The 23,327-nt window shown below is 53.7% G+C and overlaps 10 protein-coding genes across 10 annotated transcripts; 5 read left to right on the top strand and 5 right to left on the bottom strand.

Annotated features, from left to right (window-relative positions):
- Positions 1–205: 205 nt before the first annotated feature.
- Positions 206–655, bottom strand: JCM15063_004924 (uncharacterized protein; the record flags this gene model as incomplete). Its single annotated transcript, XM_076681462.1, has 1 exon — positions 206–655. The coding sequence occupies one exon, from the start codon at positions 653–655 to the stop codon at positions 206–208; it is 450 nt and encodes a 149-aa protein (XP_076531425.1).
- A 207-nt stretch (positions 656–862) lies between these two features.
- SNU13 (RNA binding protein SNU13) lies at positions 863–1,540 on the top strand (the record flags this gene model as incomplete). The annotated part of the gene is made up of 5 exons (XM_076681461.1): positions 863–940; positions 1,012–1,029; positions 1,118–1,147; positions 1,215–1,442; positions 1,514–1,540. The coding sequence occupies 5 exons, from the start codon at positions 863–865 to the stop codon at positions 1,538–1,540; spliced, it is 381 nt and encodes a 126-aa protein (XP_076531424.1).
- Positions 1,541–3,913: 2,373 nt separating this feature from the next.
- Positions 3,914–5,551, top strand: JCM15063_004922 (GID4/VID24 family protein; the record flags this gene model as incomplete). Its single annotated transcript, XM_076681460.1, has 5 exons — positions 3,914–4,056; positions 4,136–4,222; positions 4,297–4,559; positions 4,631–5,385; positions 5,456–5,551. The coding sequence occupies 5 exons, from the start codon at positions 3,914–3,916 to the stop codon at positions 5,549–5,551; spliced, it is 1,344 nt and encodes a 447-aa protein (XP_076531423.1).
- Positions 5,552–5,925: 374 nt separating this feature from the next.
- On the top strand, positions 5,926–7,433 carry INP54 (phosphoinositide 5-phosphatase INP54; the record flags this gene model as incomplete). Its single annotated transcript, XM_076681459.1, has 4 exons — positions 5,926–6,108; positions 6,179–6,640; positions 6,730–7,104; positions 7,179–7,433. The coding sequence occupies 4 exons, from the start codon at positions 5,926–5,928 to the stop codon at positions 7,431–7,433; spliced, it is 1,275 nt and encodes a 424-aa protein (XP_076531422.1).
- Positions 7,434–7,782: 349 nt separating this feature from the next.
- Positions 7,783–8,836, bottom strand: JCM15063_004920 (ubiquitin-conjugating enzyme E2; the record flags this gene model as incomplete). Its single annotated transcript, XM_076681458.1, has 9 exons — positions 7,783–7,815; positions 7,888–7,955; positions 8,035–8,073; positions 8,142–8,178; positions 8,241–8,303; positions 8,377–8,385; positions 8,465–8,523; positions 8,595–8,634; positions 8,732–8,836. 9 exons carry the CDS (start codon positions 8,834–8,836, stop codon positions 7,783–7,785), a joined length of 453 nt encoding a protein of 150 aa, XP_076531421.1.
- Positions 8,837–9,468: 632 nt separating this feature from the next.
- JCM15063_004919 (uncharacterized protein) lies at positions 9,469–9,965 on the top strand (the record flags this gene model as incomplete). Its single annotated transcript, XM_076681457.1, has 4 exons — positions 9,469–9,471; positions 9,584–9,648; positions 9,730–9,800; positions 9,883–9,965. The coding sequence occupies 4 exons, from the start codon at positions 9,469–9,471 to the stop codon at positions 9,963–9,965; spliced, it is 222 nt and encodes a 73-aa protein (XP_076531420.1).
- A 328-nt stretch (positions 9,966–10,293) lies between these two features.
- Positions 10,294–13,705, bottom strand: JCM15063_004918 (uncharacterized protein; the record flags this gene model as incomplete). The annotated part of the gene is made up of 7 exons (XM_076681456.1): positions 10,294–10,686; positions 10,790–12,198; positions 12,289–12,357; positions 12,455–12,693; positions 12,758–13,000; positions 13,067–13,439; positions 13,498–13,705. The coding sequence occupies 7 exons, from the start codon at positions 13,703–13,705 to the stop codon at positions 10,294–10,296; spliced, it is 2,934 nt and encodes a 977-aa protein (XP_076531419.1).
- Positions 13,706–14,175: 470 nt separating this feature from the next.
- JCM15063_004917 (uncharacterized protein) lies at positions 14,176–18,284 on the top strand (the record flags this gene model as incomplete). The annotated part of the gene is made up of 5 exons (XM_076681455.1): positions 14,176–16,248; positions 16,329–16,418; positions 16,507–16,738; positions 16,815–16,973; positions 17,053–18,284. The coding sequence occupies 5 exons, from the start codon at positions 14,176–14,178 to the stop codon at positions 18,282–18,284; spliced, it is 3,786 nt and encodes a 1,261-aa protein (XP_076531418.1).
- Positions 18,285–19,067: 783 nt separating this feature from the next.
- Positions 19,068–21,708, bottom strand: JCM15063_004916 (uncharacterized protein; the record flags this gene model as incomplete). Its single annotated transcript, XM_076681454.1, has 3 exons — positions 19,068–21,011; positions 21,086–21,511; positions 21,574–21,708. The coding sequence occupies 3 exons, from the start codon at positions 21,706–21,708 to the stop codon at positions 19,068–19,070; spliced, it is 2,505 nt and encodes an 834-aa protein (XP_076531417.1).
- Positions 21,709–22,080: 372 nt separating this feature from the next.
- JCM15063_004915 (uncharacterized protein) lies at positions 22,081–23,306 on the bottom strand (the record flags this gene model as incomplete). Its single annotated transcript, XM_076681453.1, has 4 exons — positions 22,081–22,685; positions 22,742–22,785; positions 22,849–23,093; positions 23,175–23,306. 4 exons carry the CDS (start codon positions 23,304–23,306, stop codon positions 22,081–22,083), a joined length of 1,026 nt encoding a protein of 341 aa, XP_076531416.1.
- Positions 23,307–23,327: the final 21 nt, after the last annotated feature.

Genomic DNA, 23,327 nt, shown 5'->3' with positions numbered 1-23,327 from the left:
CCCCCCCCCCCCCCCCCCCCCCCCCCCCCCCCCCCCCCCCCCCCCCCCCCCCCCCCCCCCCCCCCCCCCCCCCCCCCCCCCCCCCCCCCCCCCCCCCCCCCCCGATGCGTCAGAAATCCCAGTTTGTTTCACAGAAGTGGAACACATGGGGAGTATGTACGGTAATGTCACCCTTCCTGCGCCGGCCCAACATCCGAGTGCACCGTCATGAACGAGGAGCATCATAGAGGGTAGACTGAGATTGTAGGACTGACCAGATGTACACCTTGTCGTTCACGTGGTCGTTCGGTGGGTACAATACTTGGTCCTGTTCGTCCTCGGGCCAGCCTTTGAGGATCCATTTGTCGGTCGCGGTCGTTGCGGTGGCAGAGTAGGCGTACACGGCTTTGATCGATTCGAGCTGTTCGATCGAGATGCCAGGGTTGGACGCCTTGCGAAGCCTGGTTCTTAATCTTGTCTCGGCTTCGGTTCTTGCTTCGGGGCGAGCCATGGCAGTGCCGGGTGACATGCGATTCGCAGAGGGGCGGTGCTGATCATCATCGTCGTCGGGACCGGAAGAAAAGTCTGGCGACGTGTCGCGAGACGGAGGTCGGAAATACAAACTACTCGGGGATGGCCGCGCGGGATATTCGGGTTCAGGCGTAGACGAGCTCATCGAGTCGAAGAGATGACGTGTTGATTGTTGGAGAGTCTGACTTGCGTTTTCTTGATGAAAACTCGAGATGAGAAAAAACTCCGCCGCGGTCGCCCCTCGTCTCTCCCCCACCCCCTCTCCCAGAGCAGTGATCGCAGACAGATCCCTGACGTGAGCTCGACTCTTTTTCACACCTTTTACATCGAATCCAAGTCCTCGCTGTCCCCAATGGCCGAAGTCAACCCGAAAGCGTTCCCCCTCGCCGATTCGGCTCTCACCAACTCGATCCTCGATCTCGTTCAGCAAGTGAGTCACGCCCTGCTACTTTCCTGCGCATTCTGAACGCAACCCTGACTCGCTTGTCTCTCTTCCGAAAGGCTTCGCACTACAAGCAGGTATGCATACATTCAGCCGGATAGGAGCGACTCGTCAGCGTATTACAGTGCTGACTGTGCTGTCTTTGCCTGACTTGCTCTCAAACAGCTCAAGAAGGGAGCTAACGAGGCTACCAAGGCAAGTCGAACTTGCCCCGTTTGCCCAAACCTCTCGTCCTCTCACCTGATCTCTCTTTTCATCACAGACCCTCAACCGTGGTATCTGCGAGTTCATCATCATGACTGCCGACACCGAGCCGATCGAGATCTTGCTTCACCTCCCGTTGTTGTGCGAAGACAAGAACGTCCCGTACGTCTTTGTGCCGTCCAAGACCGCACTCGGTCGTGCGTGCGGTGTCTCGAGGCCCGTCATTGCCGCCTCGATCACCACCAACGAGGCTAGGGAGCTCAGGTCTCAAATCGACACGATCAAGGTCAGTTCAAGGATACATTTTCAAGTCCATCTCGTCAATGGTTTTCTGACCATGAAAACTTGGAAGTACAGGGTCAAATCGAGCGTCTCCTCATCTAAAAGGATTCCAGTCAATTTGGTATCCTTTTTGAATCGAGGTTTCGAGAGCCACAGATCAGCCTGGGAAACGATGGGAGGCTTTTGGCGAGCGAGGCGATTCTCTCTCTCTCTCTCCCCTTTCACCGACAAAACCATTGCAACTAGAAGTTTCCCCGGAAGGAGGTCTTGATTGATTTCTCTTTCCTTTCTCTTTTAGTTTTGCTTTGGTATCCCTTCTCTCTTTCTTTTCCATCCGGATCTGTTCAATCTACTCCAATTCGCATCGAAAGTGCCGTCTCTTGCGAGTCCCACTCTCTCTCTCGCGGCGTTTCCCAAAGAGTCTAGCGCATTGTCAACAGATGGTAACTGCAAGGAGTGAAAACAGAAAAAACAAGCGATAATTTGTTACAGCTACAAAACAAGCGCGCGTGAAGAGGGCTGTTTACATGATCGTACAAGGGATACAGCAACACTCGCAATCACACCTGTTCGTTGGTTGCGATCAAAAAGAGTCAGTCAAGTGTCCGATGTGGATGACGAGAAGCGAGGCGGTGTAGCAATCGAATGCATGCGTCCCAGAGATGTACTCACCCACACGGAGAGAGATCAATGCAACCTCCTTTCAACCTCATAGTTTCTCGCTCTTGATCCTCTGAAGGAACTTGATCGTCTCTTGTTGGTGCCGCAAGTTCTGAACCGTTTGCCGAATCCGACGATGATTGCAAAGGGATCGTCATCATCGTTTCGCTCCTCCTGTCGAGAGCATGTTGAATCGCGTTTGAAGTCGGGGGATAGCTCATGACTCTTGGTTTAGGAGGTGATCTGACTCGGTTCGGGTGGCAGAGCTGAGCGGAAGATTGGGAGGGGGATCCGACTCTTTTTGAGGCGATGTGGTCACTGAACGCTTGCTCGAGTTTCGCAGTAGTAGTTTGCGATGTCCTTTGGTGCGACCAGGTTGCCGTGGTAGGATGAGTTGGCTTTGCTGAACGATCAAGGAGAAAAAGCTGCGGAACGGTTGGATGATGTCAATGCGCGGGCGGTGCGACCAGAAATCCTTCGCAGTTCGCAGGAGGGGTTTTTGCTCCCGAGCGTTTCTAGCAAGTATTCTATCCAGTATGTATACACCCTATCACTTGCATACGCATCTGCTTGACCTCGCCATCTGCCGATATGTCGAATGAGTCGGAATCGAACTTGAGGGTAGAGGCAACGGGTTCGGATTCGTATAGGCCCTGCTCAGACTTGACGCAGCAGTCACTGGCTTCATCGACCATGAATCGTCCGCTAACGGCAATCGGCAGATTTTTCATGAGCGTGCGCAATCTTGATAGCGAAAGAGCTCGACGAGCTCGAGCCTCTTTCAAAAGTTCCCTACTATGCCACGACCGTTCACTTCCAAAAGCCTTACAGAGTGACTGTCGTGGGATGTACTTCGATAGTCTCCGATGGTATCCGTAAAGGATCCGCAAAGGTCACTGGCAAGCAAATCCCAATCAAGGACAAAACCAACGGACAACCTTATTGTAAATATCTCGGATCTTCCCCTAAACACAGATCTTCGGCTGTTCATAAGTGTCTTGTCCCTGATCGTCATGTGCTTGCCAGCGAACTCTGCGCCCAGACTGCGCAGGTGGATTCGAGGCAAAAATGCGAAAACTGCATAAGCGGTTCACGGCGCTGACGCATCCAGTGAATTCTCTTCCAAGCAGGGAGCGAGTCAAAGACAAGGGACCAGTTAGTGATTGTCGGGTCATGATCGCAGAGGGCAACCTTCAATAATAGACCGTCGGCTGTGAGAATAGAAAGTCAGAATCAGAAATGTGAACCAGGCCGGAGGGTGAAAAGTAACAAATCTCACAATTCTGCAAGCAGGTATGGATTATAAGACACAGTGTGCGTCAGCAGGGCGAGATATAGCTTAGGAGAGGACGCAGCAGTCGAAGCTGGACGCACATACGTTTCGGAGCGGTCGAGCTCGAAAGTCGCCGCATGACCGCACGACCCCCATGAGCCGTACTCGTTGGATTCGCTAGTAAAGCCTGCCGGCTCAGGATCACATTGAAAGTGGGCGTGCTGCGGTGCAAAGACAATGAGCTAGATTATCGCTGTCATTGACTGTCAATACCGTCGACGCGAGCGCGTCCCCCACATTCGGAAGACACCCTCCAGCGATCTCCTTCGCCCGTCCCCCCTCTTCCCCTCGACACCACGCGAAATAACACCTCGTCGACACACCTCTGAACATCTCCTTGGTCGGCGCTGGTGTTCTCCCACCTCCGTTTAGCCAGCCCCGACCCTTCACCTCGGCTTCCTCTCGCCTGTGTTCCCCACCCTCTCCACCTCTCTCGATCTTGCTCGCAACGAATCCAGCCCACCAGGAAACCTCTTAGCACGATGCTTGATACTAGATATAGCAGTCGTACCGGGCATGATCGATCGAAGCAGTTTGGAAAAAGCTGTCTCCATCCTGGTTCGACCTGGGTCGGGGTGCAGCGCAGCGGCAGAAACAGCTACGATGTCAAGGTCAAGATTGATACGTAAGTACCATACTTCAAGTCTACAAGCTCGCGCAAGTCATTGCATGGGAATGCGACCTGACCAACCATTCCCTCGAAGCGTCGACATTGAATTGGGCACGCTCGCTGGTACCCTTGAGATCAAGGATCTGACTCCGGAGCTCGAAAGTCTTGTCACCTTTTTCGAGTCAGCTGGCTTCTTTCCTTATCAGCATTTGGGCAGAGGGATCTTGAAAATACTGACTCTTCGCTCGTACGCAGAGGCGAAATCATTTCTGAACAGGGACCTGGATTCCTGACGGCCAACTATGGTGCAACGAAAGAGGACGACATGAGGCACTGGCGACGATTCCCGCCCTTCACGCGTAACCGCCTCGAGCAGCAGATGAACGGACCGAATCTGAACCTTCGAGGCGCAAGCAAGAAGCCCTACCTGTTCATGCGCTGGAAGGAAAGGTTCGTTTTGCCTGAGCACAAGGTTGAAGCGATTCACGGAGCTAGCTTTGCGGGATTGTACTACATCTGTAAGTGGCAAACCCTGCCAGGGCGCGATCCTTTCGAAGCTATCCCTGACTGAGCTTCCTGTTGAGTACAGGTCTCGATTTCGAACCGGCTTCGTCGGAATTATTCGCTGAAGCGAGCAATCGCAGCATATCGCCTCCGGTATCTCGACCTTTCAGCTTTGTCGCGCCTCTCCCCCGTCGTCGCCCGTCTCAAAACACGCCCTCTCAGCTCGCGCAGACCAGACCAGTGACGACGATCGCATCTCCAGATGCGCTGTCGCCCAATGACAACCCGACACCGTCACTCCCGATCGGTCCCGAAAGGCCGGCGCTCGTACTGCGGTCAGTCTCGTACGCTGCAGCTCTCGTGGGAAGTGCGTCTTCGACGACGAGCATGGCTTCTTCGTCTGGATCTCCCGTCTCGTCCATGTTCTCGAACCCTTCTCATCTCGGCGAGACCCCTCCGACTCCTTCTGCGACTCCTCCGTCGATGACCGAACTTCCTACGCCAAAATCGGAACCCGAACCCCTGCCCGCCGAACAGCAAGAAGTCGAACCGCCGAGAACTACTGCTTCGTTCTTGGACTTGGCGCATTCACCCAACGCCTTGCGGAACGGGATAGATTCAGAAACGCCTTCGATCCCAAACATGTCAACGTTCGTGTCTGAGAGCGAATGGCCAGTCATGCCAACCTCTCCTCGAACCGACCAGCGAGCACCTGATCACCACGTTCCGAGAGACAACGGGCATGCGATGAGATCGCGAGGGAGAAAAGGCTGCAAAAACGAGCTCGAAGTCGAGGAGAATTTCGGAATCAAGAGTTGGACAGAAGCGACTCTCTCAGGCGTGAGGTTTTCTGCATTTTTTTCCAGGTCACCCAAACTTGCGGCTGACGTTGCGGGAAGGGTCTTGACAGTTCTATCACTTTGCCTGCTCGGAACCTTACCAGCAACTTTCGCTACGCTACGTCCCTTCGACGAACGGAGCCTCCCAGTCATTCGATTTTGCCTGAATGGTTCATACCGATTGTTTTAGCTCTTTCTCGGTGGGTTGTCGTGAACCTCGATCGAGCTGTATTTGTACCCAACTCGAATTTCGCGTCTTCCTGTCGTACTTTTCTTTGTCTCTCACTATCTTGTCCAAATCGCTATTCTATCCACGAAATGTACTTGAAGATCAAGCAAAGTAAGAATGTTGTCGTGGATTGATCGGGAGCCAATTTTGACGATACAGAGCGATCACACTTTAAAGACTCGAATTGAAGATTAGTTGAAGAGAATACGAAACAAGCGAAACAAGTTTACAGTAAAACAAATTTCCCCACCTGGCAAGTCACCGCCGCCGATCAAACCTTTCACCCTCGTTTCGTCAAGCCGCTTTCAAAGTATGCGGATCCAGTGCGCGACCTACAATGGTCACCTCGGTCAAGGACAATCAGTTCTACCTCCGACTGACGGTCGGGAAGAAACCGAACTGGCGAGTTGGCTCTCAACGACACTCGCACACCCCGATGGGACCGCAGGACCGCCCGATTTGGTCGCAGTAGGGTTTCAAGAGATGATCCCTCTCGTACGTTCCCTTTGGCTTGTGTGTCCATTCCACAGACGTGGGCGTACTGAAATTCGAATGATCTCATCAGCATCTCGCGCTTGCTGGATTCACCTCGACCGCGTTGGATCTACACCAAGATAAACTCAAACGTGCGATCGAACAAACACACTCGAGGTCGCCGAGAAGAGATGACAAGGGTGAAACTCGGGAAACGTATTCGCTCGTTGCCAGGAAAGCGCTCGGTGGAATCGCACTCCTTGTCTATTCGAACGATCGAACCCTCACTAGCCAACTCGATCGAGTCGAGATTGCAACTGCCGCATGCGGCATTGTCAACATGATGGGGAACAAGGGAGCGGTTGGGATTCGCGTCAACATGAAGCAAGGCGAAAGTTGGACGTTCGTCACGGCCCACCTCGCGGCTCACCAGAATCAGGTCGAGAGGAGGAATCGAGATTGGAAGGAAATTGTACAGAGACTCGTCTTTGTCGATGAAGCAAACGGCAACGAACACAACTTGTACGAGACGGGCCACTTGTTCGTTTTCGGGGTAAGCTCGACTTTCCCCCGGAAGGGTTCGTCTACCGAGTTTTGCAAGAGCACAAGAAGCTCATCCTTGCACGTTTTCATTTGACCTAGGATCTGAATTATCGCATTTCGCTCACTACGCCTCGCAAGCTCGCACCTCACCTCTTGTCGCATCACATCTCGAACCTCACGTCTTCACTCTCGGACGAATCGAGCCTCACCTCATCCCTCGCAACTCTCTTGCCTCACGATCAACTGCAACAACAGTCTCGGCAACACAAAACTCTGCATCACCTTGCCGAAGCCCCAATCACGTTTGCCCCGACGTACAAGTTCAAACCGGGCACGAGAGACACGTACAAGGATTTCAAGAAACGGATTCCGGGGTGGTGTGACCGAATCCTGTATGCCGTTCCTACGACGGCAGAGGTTCAAGTCGAGATGTACCGCAGCGAAATGGATTTCACCGCTTCGGATCACAAACCAGTGACGTCCTCCATTCTTCTCCTTGGGCTTGGAAGATAGAACTGATGCTCCTTGTGTGATGGTTTGAAAAAAAGGTTACGGCCATGTTCAACATTGCGTCAAAGTCGAAATCTCACGAACGCTTGAACGTCACGTCACCATACCGCATCTCTCCTACTTGGCGTCGATCGCAACAAATCGGTCAAGCCCTCGATCGACTTGTTGGTATCATCTGGTGTTTGATCGTCTTTGCCGGGTTTGGCAAAGATGCGAGATGGGGAATCATCAATTTGACCGGAGCGGCAGTTGGAACGCTTGTTTGGAAAGGTGGTTGGAAACTCTTGGCTTGAGTTTGTTCTGTCATCTTTATACGCTCAGGGCGGAAAGTCCTGTTCTGTCTTGTTATCAACTATATTCGCAGTCATGTTGTCCACGCGTTAAGGAATAGATCCAATGAGAATCGCTGCGCTCTCCTAGTCTCGTGTTCTATCTCGCTAGGAGCCCAAGTGTGTTGAAGACTCTCGTTACATCCACTTTTAGGTATTCCTGCACTATGAGCACCGATCCGACGAGAGGGGAACAGGCAGACTAGTTGAGAGAGAGAGAGGGAGAGAGCCGAGAAGGGCGAGACAAACACCACTCGTTCGATTGTTCCCCTGATTCAAACAAACACTACACAAGAACAACCGAGAAGGGCTACTACTGGGCATGCTTCTTGACCCATTCTTGAGCCTGTCGGGGGTCCTTTCTTATCAGTCTTTGAACGAGAACCACGATCAGATCTCGAAAAGTCCGAGCACTCACGGTCGCATTGAATTGTGCTCGATCCGTGTTGTAAATCTCTGCGATCGACGCAACCAGAGCATCGTCGGCTGCAAGACGGGACGGAAACAAGCCAAAACGTCATTCCAGGCTTGTCGCGATTCACAATCTCTCGCATAAAGGACTCACGATTCGGCTCTTGTAGCAGTTGAACGAGGGCGCGGAGGACTGCACAGAGTTTTTGAGGGGATGAGCTCTTTGAACTTCAGGGCGGGGGAAGGGAGGATGTAGCTCACTTTGCTCAATCTTGGTTGACGGTTTCCATGCTTCGGCCTATTGACATGATTGCCCGTCAGACTAAGCGAGAGAGACAGACAGGAGAACGACCGACGCACTTTCAACAGTCCCATGCAAATCGCTCCATCATCTGTCACGTTCGGATGGTAGATCTTGGTAGTCTGTCGCGTGAGAGGTTGACATCGCGTTAGCTCCTAAATAGATCCAAGGGCGCATTCCGAGACGAATCCTCACGAATTTGACCTGGGAATCAATCAACGCAACCCGTTAGCTCTGCCAGTGAACCCCATTATGGCGGTTTCGGGATCCGGTCTGGACTCACGGTCGGGGATTTGAATGGGTACTCGACGGGGAACGTCAGGTCGATTCCGAATTTTCCGCCTTGGAGTTGAGCAACCTCAAAGTCAACAGGTGTGACCTCGATTCCGGATTGCGGGAACCATCAGACTCACCGTGGTATGCCGAGTCTGTGGGACCCTCAATCTTGCCAGTCTAGATTGTAGAGCATCGTGTCGCACACTAGAGACGTCAGCAGAGGCTCTGATGGAACGCGGCATCGGGTGCGTCTAATGACGAGAGTCGAACTGACCCAGTGTCGGAGGTTGTCCTCGTCAGGGTGTGCGACCACGAACGGGATACTCTCACTCTGTAGCTCGGCGTACTCCTTCGCTAGTCGTTTTCCTGCGGCGGCCATCGAGTGTATTGTAACGGTAGAGACTATGCGAGACGGAGCAACGAGATGAGGCCTGTAACTGCGAACCGTATCTAGCGTCAGCGCGAGAGACCACTACTGCTAGCTTGGTAGCGCCTAGATACTCACGAGATGCGCAAGGCAGGGTGAGAGGTGAGGAAACCGCTCTCCGGTCGCGTGCACCGCTGCGATGTGTCATTCGCATCGACCCAAGTCTCATTTTCGTTTCTCCAGCCAACGCTCCAGTATGTAACAGCGGGTATTATAATGACCAGAACGAAGGAACGACAACGATCTTCATCCGTGCTGAACCGACCAATTTTTGCGCGGAGACCGCGGAGCTCTTGCCCACCCGGGCTTTTGCCCGTCCTTGCAGCTACAGCTGAGATTCGTCCGTGTCGGTAGCACCAAATGAAAAAGGTCGCCGTCATTTATGATGTTTCACCGCGCGAAGAATGAGCATGACTCTCACCCCACACGAAAACCACGAACCATTGCGTCATTGCAACGATTTAGTGTTCCAAGTACAACTGAGATCTCATCAGCCGTATCTCCGATAAAGTGGGCCATCCTGATCCTGATCCAACCTCTTTCTTCTTCATTTCACACACACACGAAGAACTCAGACATCAATCATGGTGCGTGTTTCTCCCCTTTGAGAATAAAGCTTGGATTTACTTCAAGGAGACTGACAACGGTCTGTGCTCCTCCATCCCAACTCCTGGGCTTTTTTACGACTTTTGAAAATAGAACAACGCTGGAATGACTGGAAACACTGGAGCTCCCGTTCAGGGTGGTAACCAAGGAGGTGATGCGTAAGTACCCTCTTGCACGGTCTCAACTACAGTCACATATTCTGACGCTGACTCTTTTCTTCGCTGGTTCGTATTCGGTAGCCTCGACAAGGGTGTCAACACCATCTTGAACAAGTCGGGACACGGACAAAAAGCTTCGACTACCGAGAAGAGTGAGTAATCATCTCGAAAGACTTACGCAGCCGAACAACACTTGAGCTTACCGGTTGATGCTTCTCTTCATTTGGAAAACAGTCTCCGATGGTATCCGAACGGGATTCAAAAAGCTCACTGGCAAAGATGTCCCGATCCAGGACAAGACTTACGGACAACAATGAGTACTTCAAGTTGCGAACATTTGTATCTAGGGCATCCATGGAAGCAATTCACAGCAGTATCGAATTGATGAAAGAATTCTGTGCGCGACAATGAGAGAACTTGAGTCTAGAGCAAGTTCACTTCAAGACCACGTTGGGGGTTCAAGTGTTCTGTATCTTCAGACCAATTCGGGATCAAAGAAGGTCTTCTGAAATTGATAGCGATTCCAGAAATAGTCGATAACGCATACCACTGATGACAAGAGGGAGTCGAGAGACTGAAAGCCAAATCCAGTAGATAGAAGACCCTGGGAACTCTGTGACAATGCTGATCCTTGGTCGAGCTTTTCTAGTCGTGGTGCTCGTCCTTGCTATGCTGCTGCTCCTCCTCATGCTCCTTCTTTTCGGTCTCATCAAGAGTCGAATCCTGAGGTGCTTCCTCAACTTCTTCGAGTACCATCGGAGGAGGACTCGTCACTTCCACTCCCTTGTCTCCAAATTCGCGCTCGAGTTTGTCTTGATCGAAACTCATTTCTCCTTCCTCCGGTCCCTTGTGTTCGACCGCAGGATCATCGAGGTTGAGGTGATCGAGTGAGATGGATTGATCAAACTCGAACTGACTGTCTCCGAGATCGAGAGGTGGAGATTCGAGCGAGACACTCAGATCCTGTTCGTCGTGGTTGTCGTGACCTTGAAGGCTGGAAGATTTCGGCTTGATCTGATCAAAGCGTTGATCGAGGGACTGTTTTGTAGTAAATTTGTTCGAGATCGGGATCAGTCACCAATTTGAGTGAAAACCAAAAGATTAGAGGGCTTGATCAGAAAAACAAAAACAAAAAACATACTGTGCGCCTCGACTCTTCTTGCTCCGTTTCGACTTCTTCCTCACCGTCTTCTTCTTGCTCGCCCGACTCTCGTTGATCATTGTCAGTGTTGTTCGACTTGCGTCCCTTCTTGTTCTTCTTCTTGTTCTTCTTTCCAGTCTTCTTGCCCTCCGGAATACCCTCCGAGGAAGTAGTGGTAACAGTGTCGACTTGATCAACTTGGACCTCTTCCTCCTGCGGCGATACTTGATCGACCTCGTGTGTTCGAGAGGTTTCCTCGAGTTGCACCTCTTCTTCTTCTTCCTTTTCTTCCCGTAGAGGTTCTTCTGCAAGTTTTGGAGAAGAAGCAGCAGGAGCGTTGAATATCGGTGTTGGAGTATTGTTGTGTTTGTTCGCTTCCTGATCAAACGCCTTTGCCAAATCTGCCACCCGACCCGAATTACTTCTCCTCATTGGTAAAGCTGGAGGAGGAGGTCTTGCGACAGAGGGAGGTGAAATGGAACGTCCCAAATCTCCTCGATCTTGATCGTTGTCTTGTTCTTCTTCGTGATCATGGACGAGAGAAATGTCTCGTTCCAGTTCAATGTCGGAACCGTGTGTTTGATCTTCGATCACGATAGGGGGTGAAGTGATTCCAGAAGAAGACTGGTTCGAGAATGACCTGTACCTGTCGTCTCTCGGTGGAAGAGGGGGAGGAACTGAATGGTCGTGATCGATCCCTCGACCTGATCCCAGGTCGATTTCTTCCCCTTGCAAGTCTTCGTCTTGATCGTCAATGGTGGTATTACTCGCCGTCGTCGTCCTGGTCGTGGTGGAAGACGCGTTCGTGTTGGTGCTGGCGAAACTTGATCGAGCGGTCGAACTGCTTCCGCCTCCAAAGAATCCACCAAAGATCGAATGACTTGCAGGAGTCGGAGTCGGGATCGATTCGACGGCGGCAAGACCCGAATTCGATAGTGAAGGGGAAGGAAGTTGAGGTAGAGGTGGAGAGGAAGTCGAAGCAGCCGAGACGATCGAAGGAGAAGTAGGTAGTGAAGGTAGAGTTGGGGAAGGAGGTGCAGGCAATGTGAATTTCGAAATGTGTGCGACCCATTTACCCATCTCTTCCCATTCGTCTCCTCCACTCGCATCTCCTTCTTTAGATTTCGAGACCGGGATCGCACGCAAGACGTGCTTTGTGCCCTTGCCCTCGTTCTCCATGATGGTGAACGCTGCATCGAGTGCAGATCCCGCCTTCTTCTTCTTGGTCGGAGTCGACCCTGAGTCCGCAGCAGACACACCGGCATTGTCACCCTCGTACGAGTCTGGAGGTGTTGGCATCGGACCGAGAGAACAGGTAGGGAGGTGAAGAGACAGGATTGGAGTCGCAGTGGTCAAGAGGTGGAACGCCGTCGGCGAGATGGAAGCAAGAGCATCCGAGCCTGAATCATCTTGACCGACAGGAGAGGTCGGAACAGAGTTCGAGAGCGAATGATGCGTCGGGGGAGGAGGAGGAAGAGAGAGAGTCGACGTGCGCGAACGAGACTCGGTGGCGGCTGTGGGAGGTTGATATAGCAAAAGGTGACCAGTCGGACTCAGGATAAAGTAGGCTGTTTGCGAGGCCCATGTAGTCAGCTTTCATGACGGTCGAAGCCTCGCTCGAAAGCAAGAGAGAGGGAAAGAGAGAAAGAGAAAGAATAGCTTTACCTGGTTTCCATGTCTTGAGAAAGCTCGTTTGGCGATCGAGCGTACCTTCAAGGACGATCTGACACCGTTCGTCGCCTTTACCTTGCCACTCGACGTCGTTGAGAGTTTTCGGCGGGAGTTCAGGCGAGATCGTGTGGTTGAGCTTGAGAAAGTGGGACCATTCCGATTCAGGCGGAACCGAATCGACCGTTGCCGAGAGGAACATGGACAATTGCTGATTACCGAGCAACATGGACGAGCTGTCGTGCATGTCGGTCATCAGCTTGGGTTTGCTCGCGTTTGCAGAGGTAGAACAGGATGTACTTGTTTGATTCCCAGTCTTTCCAGACTTTGGCCAACTCGGTCAACAGTTCCTTCTCCTGGTGCTCAGTCTTGTCAGTCCAGACTTTGACGGCCGCAAGCAGGTCGTTCTCTTTGTGCAATTGGTTCGCGAGTTGGGCTTCGAGTTGGGCGCGAATCACGAGCGGGTCGTCCGAGACTTGTGGGCGCAGAGGTTGAGTGGTCAAGGCACTCTGCAAGCGATTCAACAGGGGCGCAGACAGGTCGCTGTCACGAGCACAACCTTGTCAATGTCTGGCGTATAGAAAGAAAGGGCGATTTCTGAACGCGTACCGTTCACGAGCGACAGCATCGCACAGACGGTTGACATCCTTTTCCATCGCATTGATGTGAGCTTTCATGACATCTCGGAGTTTGTTGAGCGGTCCCACGAGGTCTTTGGTGACGCGCTTGGACAGTTCGAGGTGAGAGTGCGCGACACGCTGGTTCGTGTTTTTGATCTCTTGCAAGATCTGGGCCCAACCCTCCTGACCGGTTCCACCGAGGGGTGCGATACCGGCATCGTGGGAGCTCGCAGAGGGCTCGACCGCGTCGGTTGCGGGCAAGGACGAAGGGAGAAAGATGGTCGACTCTTGGATCGGGGTGGGGATCTGAGCCGGCAGCTTCTGGAGTGCTACTGAATGAGCGTGATGCGCCTGTGCAAGACCTGACATCCATGTGCGTGAGTCGAGTATCGGGAGAGAGAGCGTAGACGCGAAGAATACCTTGGAAGTAGAGCGAGAGGTGTTTCGCGAATCGCTTGAGCTGGTGGGAGCGGTTCACGAGGACATCGGAGGGCTTGAGAGCGTTCGGGATGGGTGGGAACGGGTCGCGGGGTTGGGCGGTGGCCGCGGTTGCGGGCGACGGGCGAATGTGGTGCGACGTCGCAGTCCCGCCCGAGTAGGACGAGTAGCGCTGCAGCAGCCCGCTCATTGGATCGTGAGTCCACACAGGGAGCAGCGAGGTGTAGCTGCGCGCGGTGTGGTCGCGCCGAACGTTGTCCCGCCGCGTTGATCCGACCTCGCCTACTCCATCCGCGCGCCATCAGTCGCGTCATCGTCTTTGCAGGTCGCCTCAGTACATTCTACGCGTGCCCACAGCGCGATCCGGACGCGTGCACAAACTCGAGTGTGAGCGAGTGTTGATCTCGCCGGCTCGCTCTCGCCTCGCTGCAGACACCCCGCAAACCTCGCTGTGGCGTGTCACAGACCCTGTTCTGTTCCGGAGACGCGCTCAGATCGATTTCGGAAACAGTAGTCGTCGATTGTTGAGTCAGTGCCCATCGTCGTTCACTTGCTCGGCGCACGCCTCGCTATAACCCTGCACGACTGACCCATCACGTCCATCGTAGGCCAGTCGACGGTACACGTGTCTTGGCTCGACCATTGCATGGGCGCGACGCGATGACTTCGCCTACTCGACTTTCGGCATCCTCCTCGGCCGCGCCGCCTGCACCTCGACCGGACCTGCCTCGAGTACCCGTGCACTCAGGTCAGCCCGTGTCAGTGAATCAGGCCCGCCCACAGCAGTTCGTCCCATCGGACCCAAATCTCGCTTCCTCTCAACCTCAGTACGCACACATGCCCGCCCGTGCGTCGAACCTGAGACACTCGATGATCCCAACCACCAGTGGCTCGAACCCTCCTTCACCACTTGGTCAATCCGGTTCTTCGACTGCCACTCCCGCCGCATTCGGTTCGTCTGAATCGAAAACTCCACCCCGATCTGCAGCGGCCGCGTCGAAATTGTCCGTAGTCACGACGACTCCCACTCGCAGATCGAATCCGAAATCCGCTGCGACTCCACGACGTGTCGGTCCCGGTGGAGTTCCGTTCCTGCCTCGGTTCGAACCCGCCGATCACGAGTGCGCGTTTTGTGGAGGCACGATCGACTTGAACAAACATGGACGCAAGGAAGACATGGTCAGTTGCTACGAGTGTGGCAGTTCAGGTCACCCGACCTGTCTCGAATGGGACGATTCGAGACTGGTCAAACGCGTCAAATCGTACTGCTGGTTGTGTCAGGAATGCAAACGGTGTGAAGTGTGTGACGAGAAGGGCGACGACGACGACATGTTGTTCTGCGATTCGTGCGATCGGGGATGGCATCGACAACATTTGAACCCCCCACTCGCGTCGATCCCTCGCGGCAAATGGACCTGTCCGACCTGTGTCAAGGAATCGAATTTCTTCGAAATCCCGACCGAGATTGAACAGGGTCAGAAACGGATACGCAAACAGGCGAAACCGGTTGGAATCCTCTCGTCGACCCCATCAAGAGGAGACCTCGTAGATGGAGATGACAGAGTGGGAGGACCCGAACCAGAAGCCATACATTCCGACCCGACAATTTTGCCTGGATCTGCGGTCGCGCCGAGGAAAGGCAAAGCTCGTGCGAGTACACAGCATACCCCAGGAGGATACCCATCGCCGTACATGCTCGCGGGAGCTGGTAGTCTCGATTCCAAGTTTGCGCAACATCCAGTCGTCAAGCTTCCGCTTCAACCCCCTTTATCCGCATTCTTCTCTCCCACGCCTCAAACACCTCAATTGGGATTGCCTCCACACATCATCAACAACAACAACAATCTCTTGACTACTCCAACCGTCACTCCAAAATCGAGACCGCTCAAACGACAACGTTCCGCTGGAGGAGGATCCGCTTCATCCTCGTTCACGTTGCCAGATCAACCTTGGTTGATCCCTCGACCTCCTCCCACCCCTCCCTCTGCAATGGACGACGATCTTGCCGCGAATGCGGGTGGCAACCCGAGCACAGAAGATCCTTATGGAGGGTTGTTGTCGGCAGAAGAATCGAAAACGGACGGTCGAGTTCCACAGGACAAGGATCGCAAACGGTTCCACCTTGCGAAAGAGTTTGTCGATCGTCGCGAATTGGGACTGTTGAAGAAGTTTGACAAGGAGGAAGGGGACAAACGGAGAGAGGAAAGACGCAAGATGAACGAGAAGAGTCTCGTCGCACTAGGTACGGGCGAGAGTGGGGTCGGAGCTCAATTCGATCCAAACCTCGTCGTCAACGGGACCGTTGGCACGACCTCGACCACGGCAGAATTAACAGAGACGGGAACTTTGACATTGGCAACAGCAGGTTCCAACGATCACAGAGAATTGAGAACTCTTCGACCAGGAACTTCGAACGTCCAATTCGAATCGCTGGGTCATGCCACTGGTACCTCGTCTCCCATCCCAAATGGTCAAGTCGTCGGACTTGGTTCGGCTGCGTCGGATCCTGCCGATCCCAACCACGACGCATCGTTGTTGCCCATGTTGCCAAAAGGGTACACCGGTTTGCCAATCCGACCAATCACGAGCCTCGTGTTTCCTCCGTACGAGATCAAGACGTGGTACCAAGCTCCGTTCCCGGAAGAGTACACGAGGACTCCGGATGGTAGATTGTGGGTATGCGAAGGGTGTCTCAAATACTTCCGGGGCGAGTTTGAATGGGGTCGACATCGTGTAAGTTTTCCTGAACGATTCTCTCAGCTCGGACAAAGAGGGTATTTTGTCACTGAATCAGAGCGCGAGTGCTGGAACAGCTCAAATGCAGAGTACGTCACCCTCCAGGCGATGAGATCTATCGAGACGGCACGGTTTCAGTGTTCGAGGTCGATGGTCGCAAAAACAAGGCAAGCCTTGAATTCACACCATGCATTCGACAAGGTGATACCTGTCAGTCGAGCTAATCGAATTTTGTCTTTTTGCTTTTTGCCACAGATCTACTGTCAAAACTTGTGCCTCCTCGCGAAACAGTTCCTCGACCACAAAACTTTGTACTACGACGTCGAACCCTTCTTGTTCTACGTCATGACTGTCGCAGAACCCACCGGAGCCAAATTTGTTGGGTACTTCTCGAAAGAGAAGCGAAGTCCGACCAACAATGTCAGTTGCATCATGACCCTGCCCGTACGGCAGAGGAAAGGTTGGGGCAACCTCTTGATCGACTTTAGTACGTTCTCTCTCTGGGAGACTTGCGCGCAAATCTCCCGACCACATGTTGACTGGCTTTTTCCGGACTCTGACAGGCTACCTCTTGTCGAAAAAGGAAGGAAGAGCGGGAACACCTGAAAGGCCATTGTCGGATCTCGGACTGCTTTCGTACCGCAACTACTGGACGCTCACTCTCTTCCATTACTTTGAGAACCTGCCGGCCGATTCGCTCGAGCAAGATCTGACTCTAGCAAGTATGTAGCTAAACCTGCTCGACTTCGTGTTCATCGCGCACCATACTCACGAGACTTGATGGGTCTTGCCTGTCTACAGGCATCAGTAAAGCGACTTCGATCATGCAAGACGATATCTACTTCATCCTGCTCGAGCGCAACTTCATCACGGATCTCGATCAGCCACCACCGTCTCCGGTTCAGCACCACCTTCCTTCGCCAGTGCGACAATATCCTCCGACCCTGCACTCCGAACTGAGCAGTATCGCCAACTCTCCATCGCCTGCTTCGACTCAGGGCGCAGCACCGAGTCCCGCTGCCGACGAAATTGTCGAAGATTCGGCTTCACCTCCTGTCGCGCCGAATCAACCTCTCGCAAATGGCAATCATTCAGACACTTCCGACCCGCACGCATTCGCAACTCAGAAAGCGACTCCAGCTCGCACGGGCGTATCGACGTCCTCGAACAACCCGCGACCACCGTTTCGTGGCAACCAATGGACCTCTCGCAAGCGGAACGCTTCGGGTTCAGCTTCACGAACTCGACCTTCCTCTTCCCATTCGAACAACAATGATCGATCACGAACGGGAGGAGCAACAGCTTCTTCGAATTCTCACCACCATGGTCATCCCGCCCCAAAACTCGTCATCCCGACTCGATACAAGATTCACTGGGATCGAGAAATCGTGCACGAGTACCTCGAGAAGAATCGAGCGAAGGATTGGATTCGATTGAGACCGGATCGACTCAAATGGACTCCGTTCCTCATCACGAGGGAATTTGGATTGACTGTCGATGTGGGCAGTACCGCGATTGAAGGCACTGTCGCAACTGGTCAAGAAGAAGGACAAGCAGAAGCTTCGGATCAAGGAGGAGACGCGATCGGGAATGACCAAGTCCCTGTCCCGGCTCGAACCGATGAAGCGCGAGCGTCATCTCGCGTCGGGAGAAGCCCTTCACTGCATGCGCCAGACCCCATGTCAATCCACGACGAACACTCTGAGAACGGGGAGGAGGACGCTGAAGTTGAAAAAGATGGCGAACCTGTAGAAGAGGAGGACGAGGAGGAGGAGGAGGAGGAAGCGTTCGATTTTGACGCCAGTTCGAGTTCGACCGATTCCGATGATGGAGATGGGTACTCTTCTGTCGATTCACATCGTCGCAAGAGTCGCAGCGGGTTCAGACGAGGCAGCGAATCGCGACGACACTCGAGACGACCTCCTGCTGTCACGTCGTCGAATCGACCGCTTCGAGCTTCGACTCGTACTCGCTCCGACTCAACCTCGAACGAAGTCGCGTCGCCCAAGCGACCCGCAAGGGGCGTGTTCTAAGAAGCTTGTAGCAAAGAACCTTCAATAACGGATCCGCAACAGCTAATTCGTTTTGTCCTGTATAGATAGCCCTAGGAGAGAACATAATAGTCGTGTTGTTGTCTGCTTGAAATTTTCATTTCCCTTTTCAATGCAATTGCGCTACGAATGCTCGACAATTCGTAACAAGCTCTTCTAGTTGAAATCTGATCGCGAGCTTGAACCGTTCGAGCCAAACGAGAACGGAGTTGATCGTCTCTGTCGAGATGCCCATTTGCGGTTGTACTGTTGGCGGAGGTGGAGTTCGAGGAGTCGGGGAGATGGTCATGATAGTTTCCGTTTCAGTGATGGTCGGGTGGGCTGATACAGTGCTTGCAGTTGTCGTTGCGGCTACATATTGCGTGAGGGTGTGTGTTGCATGATGGGTGGTAGTAGAAACAACAGTGGCGGTCACAGTCAAGGTCGAGAACGAGTCGAATTCGACCGAATACGATCGAGCATCTACATGATCTTTCGCAGCTCGAGGACTTGTGAAGCCTGCATGCAGAACGATAGCGAGACAAAGGAGAAAAGGCACCACGCTACTGAACCGGGGCAAAAGGCGTTTTCCTTTCCGTGGGCGAATCGAGCTTATTCTGGGCTCGGGGAGTTTGCGATTCGGAGACAGGGTCGAGATCGGTTTGAAACGCAGCGGGAGGAAGGGGCGGCTTCCGGGACCAACAAGGAATTTGGTAAACTCGCTCTTCGCTTCTTTCGACCTATTCGACAGGTCGAAATCGTGCACGACAATATTGAGATCGTAACCTACGAGATCACGAGCGTGTTCAGTGGCAAGCTCCGTAAGAGAAGGAGATCGAAGAACTTGCCTTGAGCTTCGAGAACAGAAACCTTGTACTTGCCGACCCGTGCTCTGAGAAACGGGAACAGAGCCGCTCCTTCTATGTATTCTCCCGCTTTCCTCTCTTCGTACAAGACTTCTCGGATGTCCCGCTGTCCAGTGATTCTGAGTGCTTTCTCAGAATCGCCGTTCTGCACGATTTCGTCGCGCCATTCGACGGTCCGTCCATCGGTTCCCCACGCGTCATGTACTTTGACTCGAGAGTCTGGAGGTAGGGGGATGGCGAACTCGACGACCGAGGAAGAGGGAAAGACGAGGCGATAGAAGATCCTCCAATCGCTCGGCGAGGGAGATGCAAGTGATAGAGTCGGAGAAATTGGAGTTACTTGAATCTGTACGAGCGACAAGGTTTCCCGAGGAGTCGAAGATGCAGCACTGACAGATAGCGTTCGTTTTGGTGGAGATCGAGGTTCGCTCGAGTCTTGTCGTTTCCGTCGGGTTTCGGGTGCCCCTTCTACTGCTGCTGGCGGCGGCGCAATTTCGGTAGATGCGGGAGTTCGAATGAAGGGCAGCTCGACGTCGACGTCGACTGATTGTGGAAGTTCATCCTTCCAACTCTTCGTCGTTGACCATCTGGCCGTGCCGTCTTCGCTCGACTGCACTGCGGTCTGTGCGAGCGCTTGCTCGCGTAGTTGTGGAGCTGATGTCGACAAGCTGACTTTCGAAGTTCGACCGGATCCCGAATCGGCAGTCGCAGAGATGTTCGAACTTTCTTCCCTCGAGTCGATAATCGAGAATGCCGGCAAGGAGAGTCGCATCTTGGAAGGAGAAGACGAATGATCGGTCGTTACGAGCGCAGATGACGGAAAGTCCAAAGTTGCACGGAACGAGAACTCGGGTAGGGTGCCCGATCGCTTCGGATGCAAGAGAGGTGCCAGAGAGACCTGGATTCGAAGGACCAGCCTTGAGCGACCTCTCGGATTCATCGAAGTGTCTGTCTCAGGTGCGACCGCAGCCGCTAGCTCGTCCCCGTCCTCACGGTTTGACACCGCAATCGATTCTGCCCTACCTTGTTCATCGTGGTCTTCGAAGCTGAGGTCCAGCTCACTCGGTTCGGCATCGTCAAAGGGTGCAGACTGCCTCAACAAGCTTTCTCCAGTTGCCTTGGAATCGCCCAAAAGGCTCGTGTCTAGGTCATCGTGCAGGATCGGTGGAGCGGTGTTGAACAAAGAGTTGGCTTTCCAGCTTGCATGCGAACGGGTGGCAGCCGACCTGTTTGACGAGACTGTCGAAGAGGAATAGCGGCGGCGTGGAGTCGGAGTCCTCTGGATTGGAGAATCACCATGATCGAACGACGAGAGAGTCTGCGCATCTCGTTCCGCTTCTCGCAAGTGATTCGGCTGATCGTGCTCGATTGACCGTTTGAGCTCCCATCCCAACACCCCGAGACCTTCAACATCCGCGATCTTGACGAAACTTCTTGCCTCGTCCATTTTTTCGCTGATATCCTTCCCGATTTGTCCTCCTACGTTTATCTCGATCCAGTGCTTGTCGTGTAGTCCCGGATATTCGATCGTTCCCTTTGCTTGAATACCGCATCTACCCGAACCGAGGTCATCGAGCTGCCAATTGACGTCCAGAATAGAACGAGGGATGACCAAGGTTGGTGCAGGTGCCTCAGGAGGGAGTTGAGCAGCCCATCGGATCGACACTTCGTGAGTGGACGGGAACGATCCCTTCACGAGAGTCGAGAGGGGTTCGGTAGATGTTGGTGCTGACTCGACGTTTGAAAGAGAAGGGTGAACTTTGAGGTCCCACACTGGACAGGAGGATGTGGCTGAAACGGTTGACGACGAAGGCAGGGTCAAGTGTAGCTTGTTCCGCAAACACGAAGGTACTGGAACGGTAACCTGTACACGACATACCCTCTCGAGATCAGATTTCGTTCGAGAGAAAGGGATTACGAAAGAAAGAAAAAGCTGACAGTATTTGCAAAGGTTGGAGGTCGCAGCTGCCCCAGGTCGGTCCGAAGGTGCACGACCACAACCGCTTCCTGCGTCTCTTGTCCAACTCGGTCCGCTTGATCGGCAAGCGAGTTGGTCTCGGAACCCTTTCGCTCGGCAACGCTCGTCCCGTTCGACGGCCAGAGGACAACTTGTTCGCCTTGTTGCTCTACTCGAGCGATCGTGCCTGCTGTCCCCGACACTGTCCGCCTCAATGAGGTAGACTTGGGTGCATTCGTAGACCGCGGCAGATCTATTTCCAGAAGTTGCGCCGCTCGTGTCGCTGCATCGCTGCTGGCAAGCTGGGCAAAGCTGTAAGCCTCGCCCCGAATAAACGTGGATCCCGGTAGCAGATCGAGGAGGAGGACGGGAGCAGCAGTCGATGATGTCAATGTGGTCGAGTCGACCTGTACGTGCAAGCTTGTCAGTGCTGCTTTATCATTCTTGCATACTCGCCGTGTGGACGTACTCGACAATACAGCGCGGTGACGAATCCTGTCGAGTCGGCGAAGGCTTCGACTACGAGCGAGCGAACGATTCGAGCGGGAGAGCTGCTTGGCGACCCATCCGCGCTACGCGACAGCGGTGGTGTTGATGCCGACATGCGACCACTAGAATTCGTGTGGGTGAGATGCGGCAGGGATACGCGTGCGGTGATTGAAGCAAATTAATGCGGACATTTGTTCGCTCAACATGCGCCAGCATCTCGAATTTCCCGTTTGGGCAGTACACAGATGAGCAAAATGAAGAGCATTTCCAGTGTCCAGACAAGTCCGGGGACTCAATGTAGGGCAAAAAAACGAGCGTAAGAAGGTGACAAGATGCGTATGAACAAATCGAGGAAAACAGGGGGAACACGAGCTGAAAGACGAAGGCAGTCGAGAGTGAGAGAGTCCGTGTGGAAATGGATGCTTGGGGGTTGGAAGATGATGGGAACCGAAGAAGAACGAGAGAGAGCGGCCGGCTGCGTATCTCTCTACATTGCGGTGCCCGTTTCCGTCTTTTCTTGCTCGCCCTTCTCCTTCTCCTGCTCCTCCTCCTTCTCGGTCACGAGGATGAACACCTGGTCCGGTCGCTCGAGCGAGAACGAATTATCGCCAGCGGTCGAGGTCGCAGTCGAGTCTCGGAACCCGTTGCGCCCGCCAAAGTTCGACGAGAAGTTGGACTGCACGTCCCAGTCGATCACGGAATCACCTCCCGCTCCTCCTCCCCCGTACGTGCTGTGGATGCTCTTTGACAACACGTGCACCTGGCTGTCGGGGCGGTCACCAAACCTGCCGCGTGCGGGTGCTCGCAACACGGCTTCGTCGTGCTCGAATGTGGGCGAGTCTTCAGGCACGGTCGACGTGTTGGCCTTGGATTGCTTGACGCGCTTGACGGTCGCAGCGCGGTTCACAGGTCGGCCAGAGTAGCGAATCCAGTCGACGTCGGAGAACGACGTGAATAGCGTCGGAATCGGTGAATGGCGACGAATCGAGAAGTAGAGTGTCGAGATCAGGAGAGACGCAAATGCGAGGCACTGGAAGAGGATCGTGATCCACCTGTTGAGGCACAAACTCAGGATTGTCAATAAGCAGACGACTAGAAGAGGCAGATGGCGAGAACTTGCGTGAGCGAGAGGACGGCGAGCAGCATACGGCAGATGGTCCATCCTCCGCAGTTGTGAATCAAGCCGGGAGTCCTGTACATAATTGACATCGTCAATTGGGACATTCGACTTCTAGCAAAGAGAGGAGAGACTGACTCGGCGTGCAGATCTGCGACCGTGATCAGTGTCCAAGCGCCGACTCCTCCGAGGGCGATAAGTTCCATCATGATGGACCTTGTGAATTTCGCCACTTTGTCCCGCTTGCTTCCGACTGCGGGCATGTTGGCCGAAGCGATGGGCAGTCGGATGGCGTAGGGTTTCGAGAACAAGAACCAGACCGGGATCGCGGAGGTCAGGAACGAGGTGACCACGAGCGATGGCACAACTCTATTGAATCCCGTCTGCACGTAGTGGAGAGATTGTCCGTCAGCACGTCGATCAAGATCGGAAACGTGAGCGTCCGACGAGTCACGAGTGCTCACCGTCAGCACGAGTTGGTACGCCAGGAGGATGATGCTTGTCAAGAAATCCGCGAGTCCTGCCAAGAAGCACACTCCTAGGAGACCTTTGCGAATGTTGGGCAAGTGCGCCAGCAACTTGAGTGGGTGAAACATGCTGGCGTGTTTTTTTCCGGT

Source organism: Sporobolomyces koalae (genome assembly GCF_050403365.1).
Source record: "Sporobolomyces koalae JCM15063 DNA, S_koalae_JCM15063T_v1_ctg71, whole genome shotgun sequence".
In the NCBI taxonomy this organism is placed as follows: Eukaryota; Fungi; Basidiomycota; class Microbotryomycetes; order Sporidiobolales; family Sporidiobolaceae; genus Sporobolomyces; species Sporobolomyces koalae.
This window is presented reverse-complemented; position numbering and strand designations above follow the sequence as displayed.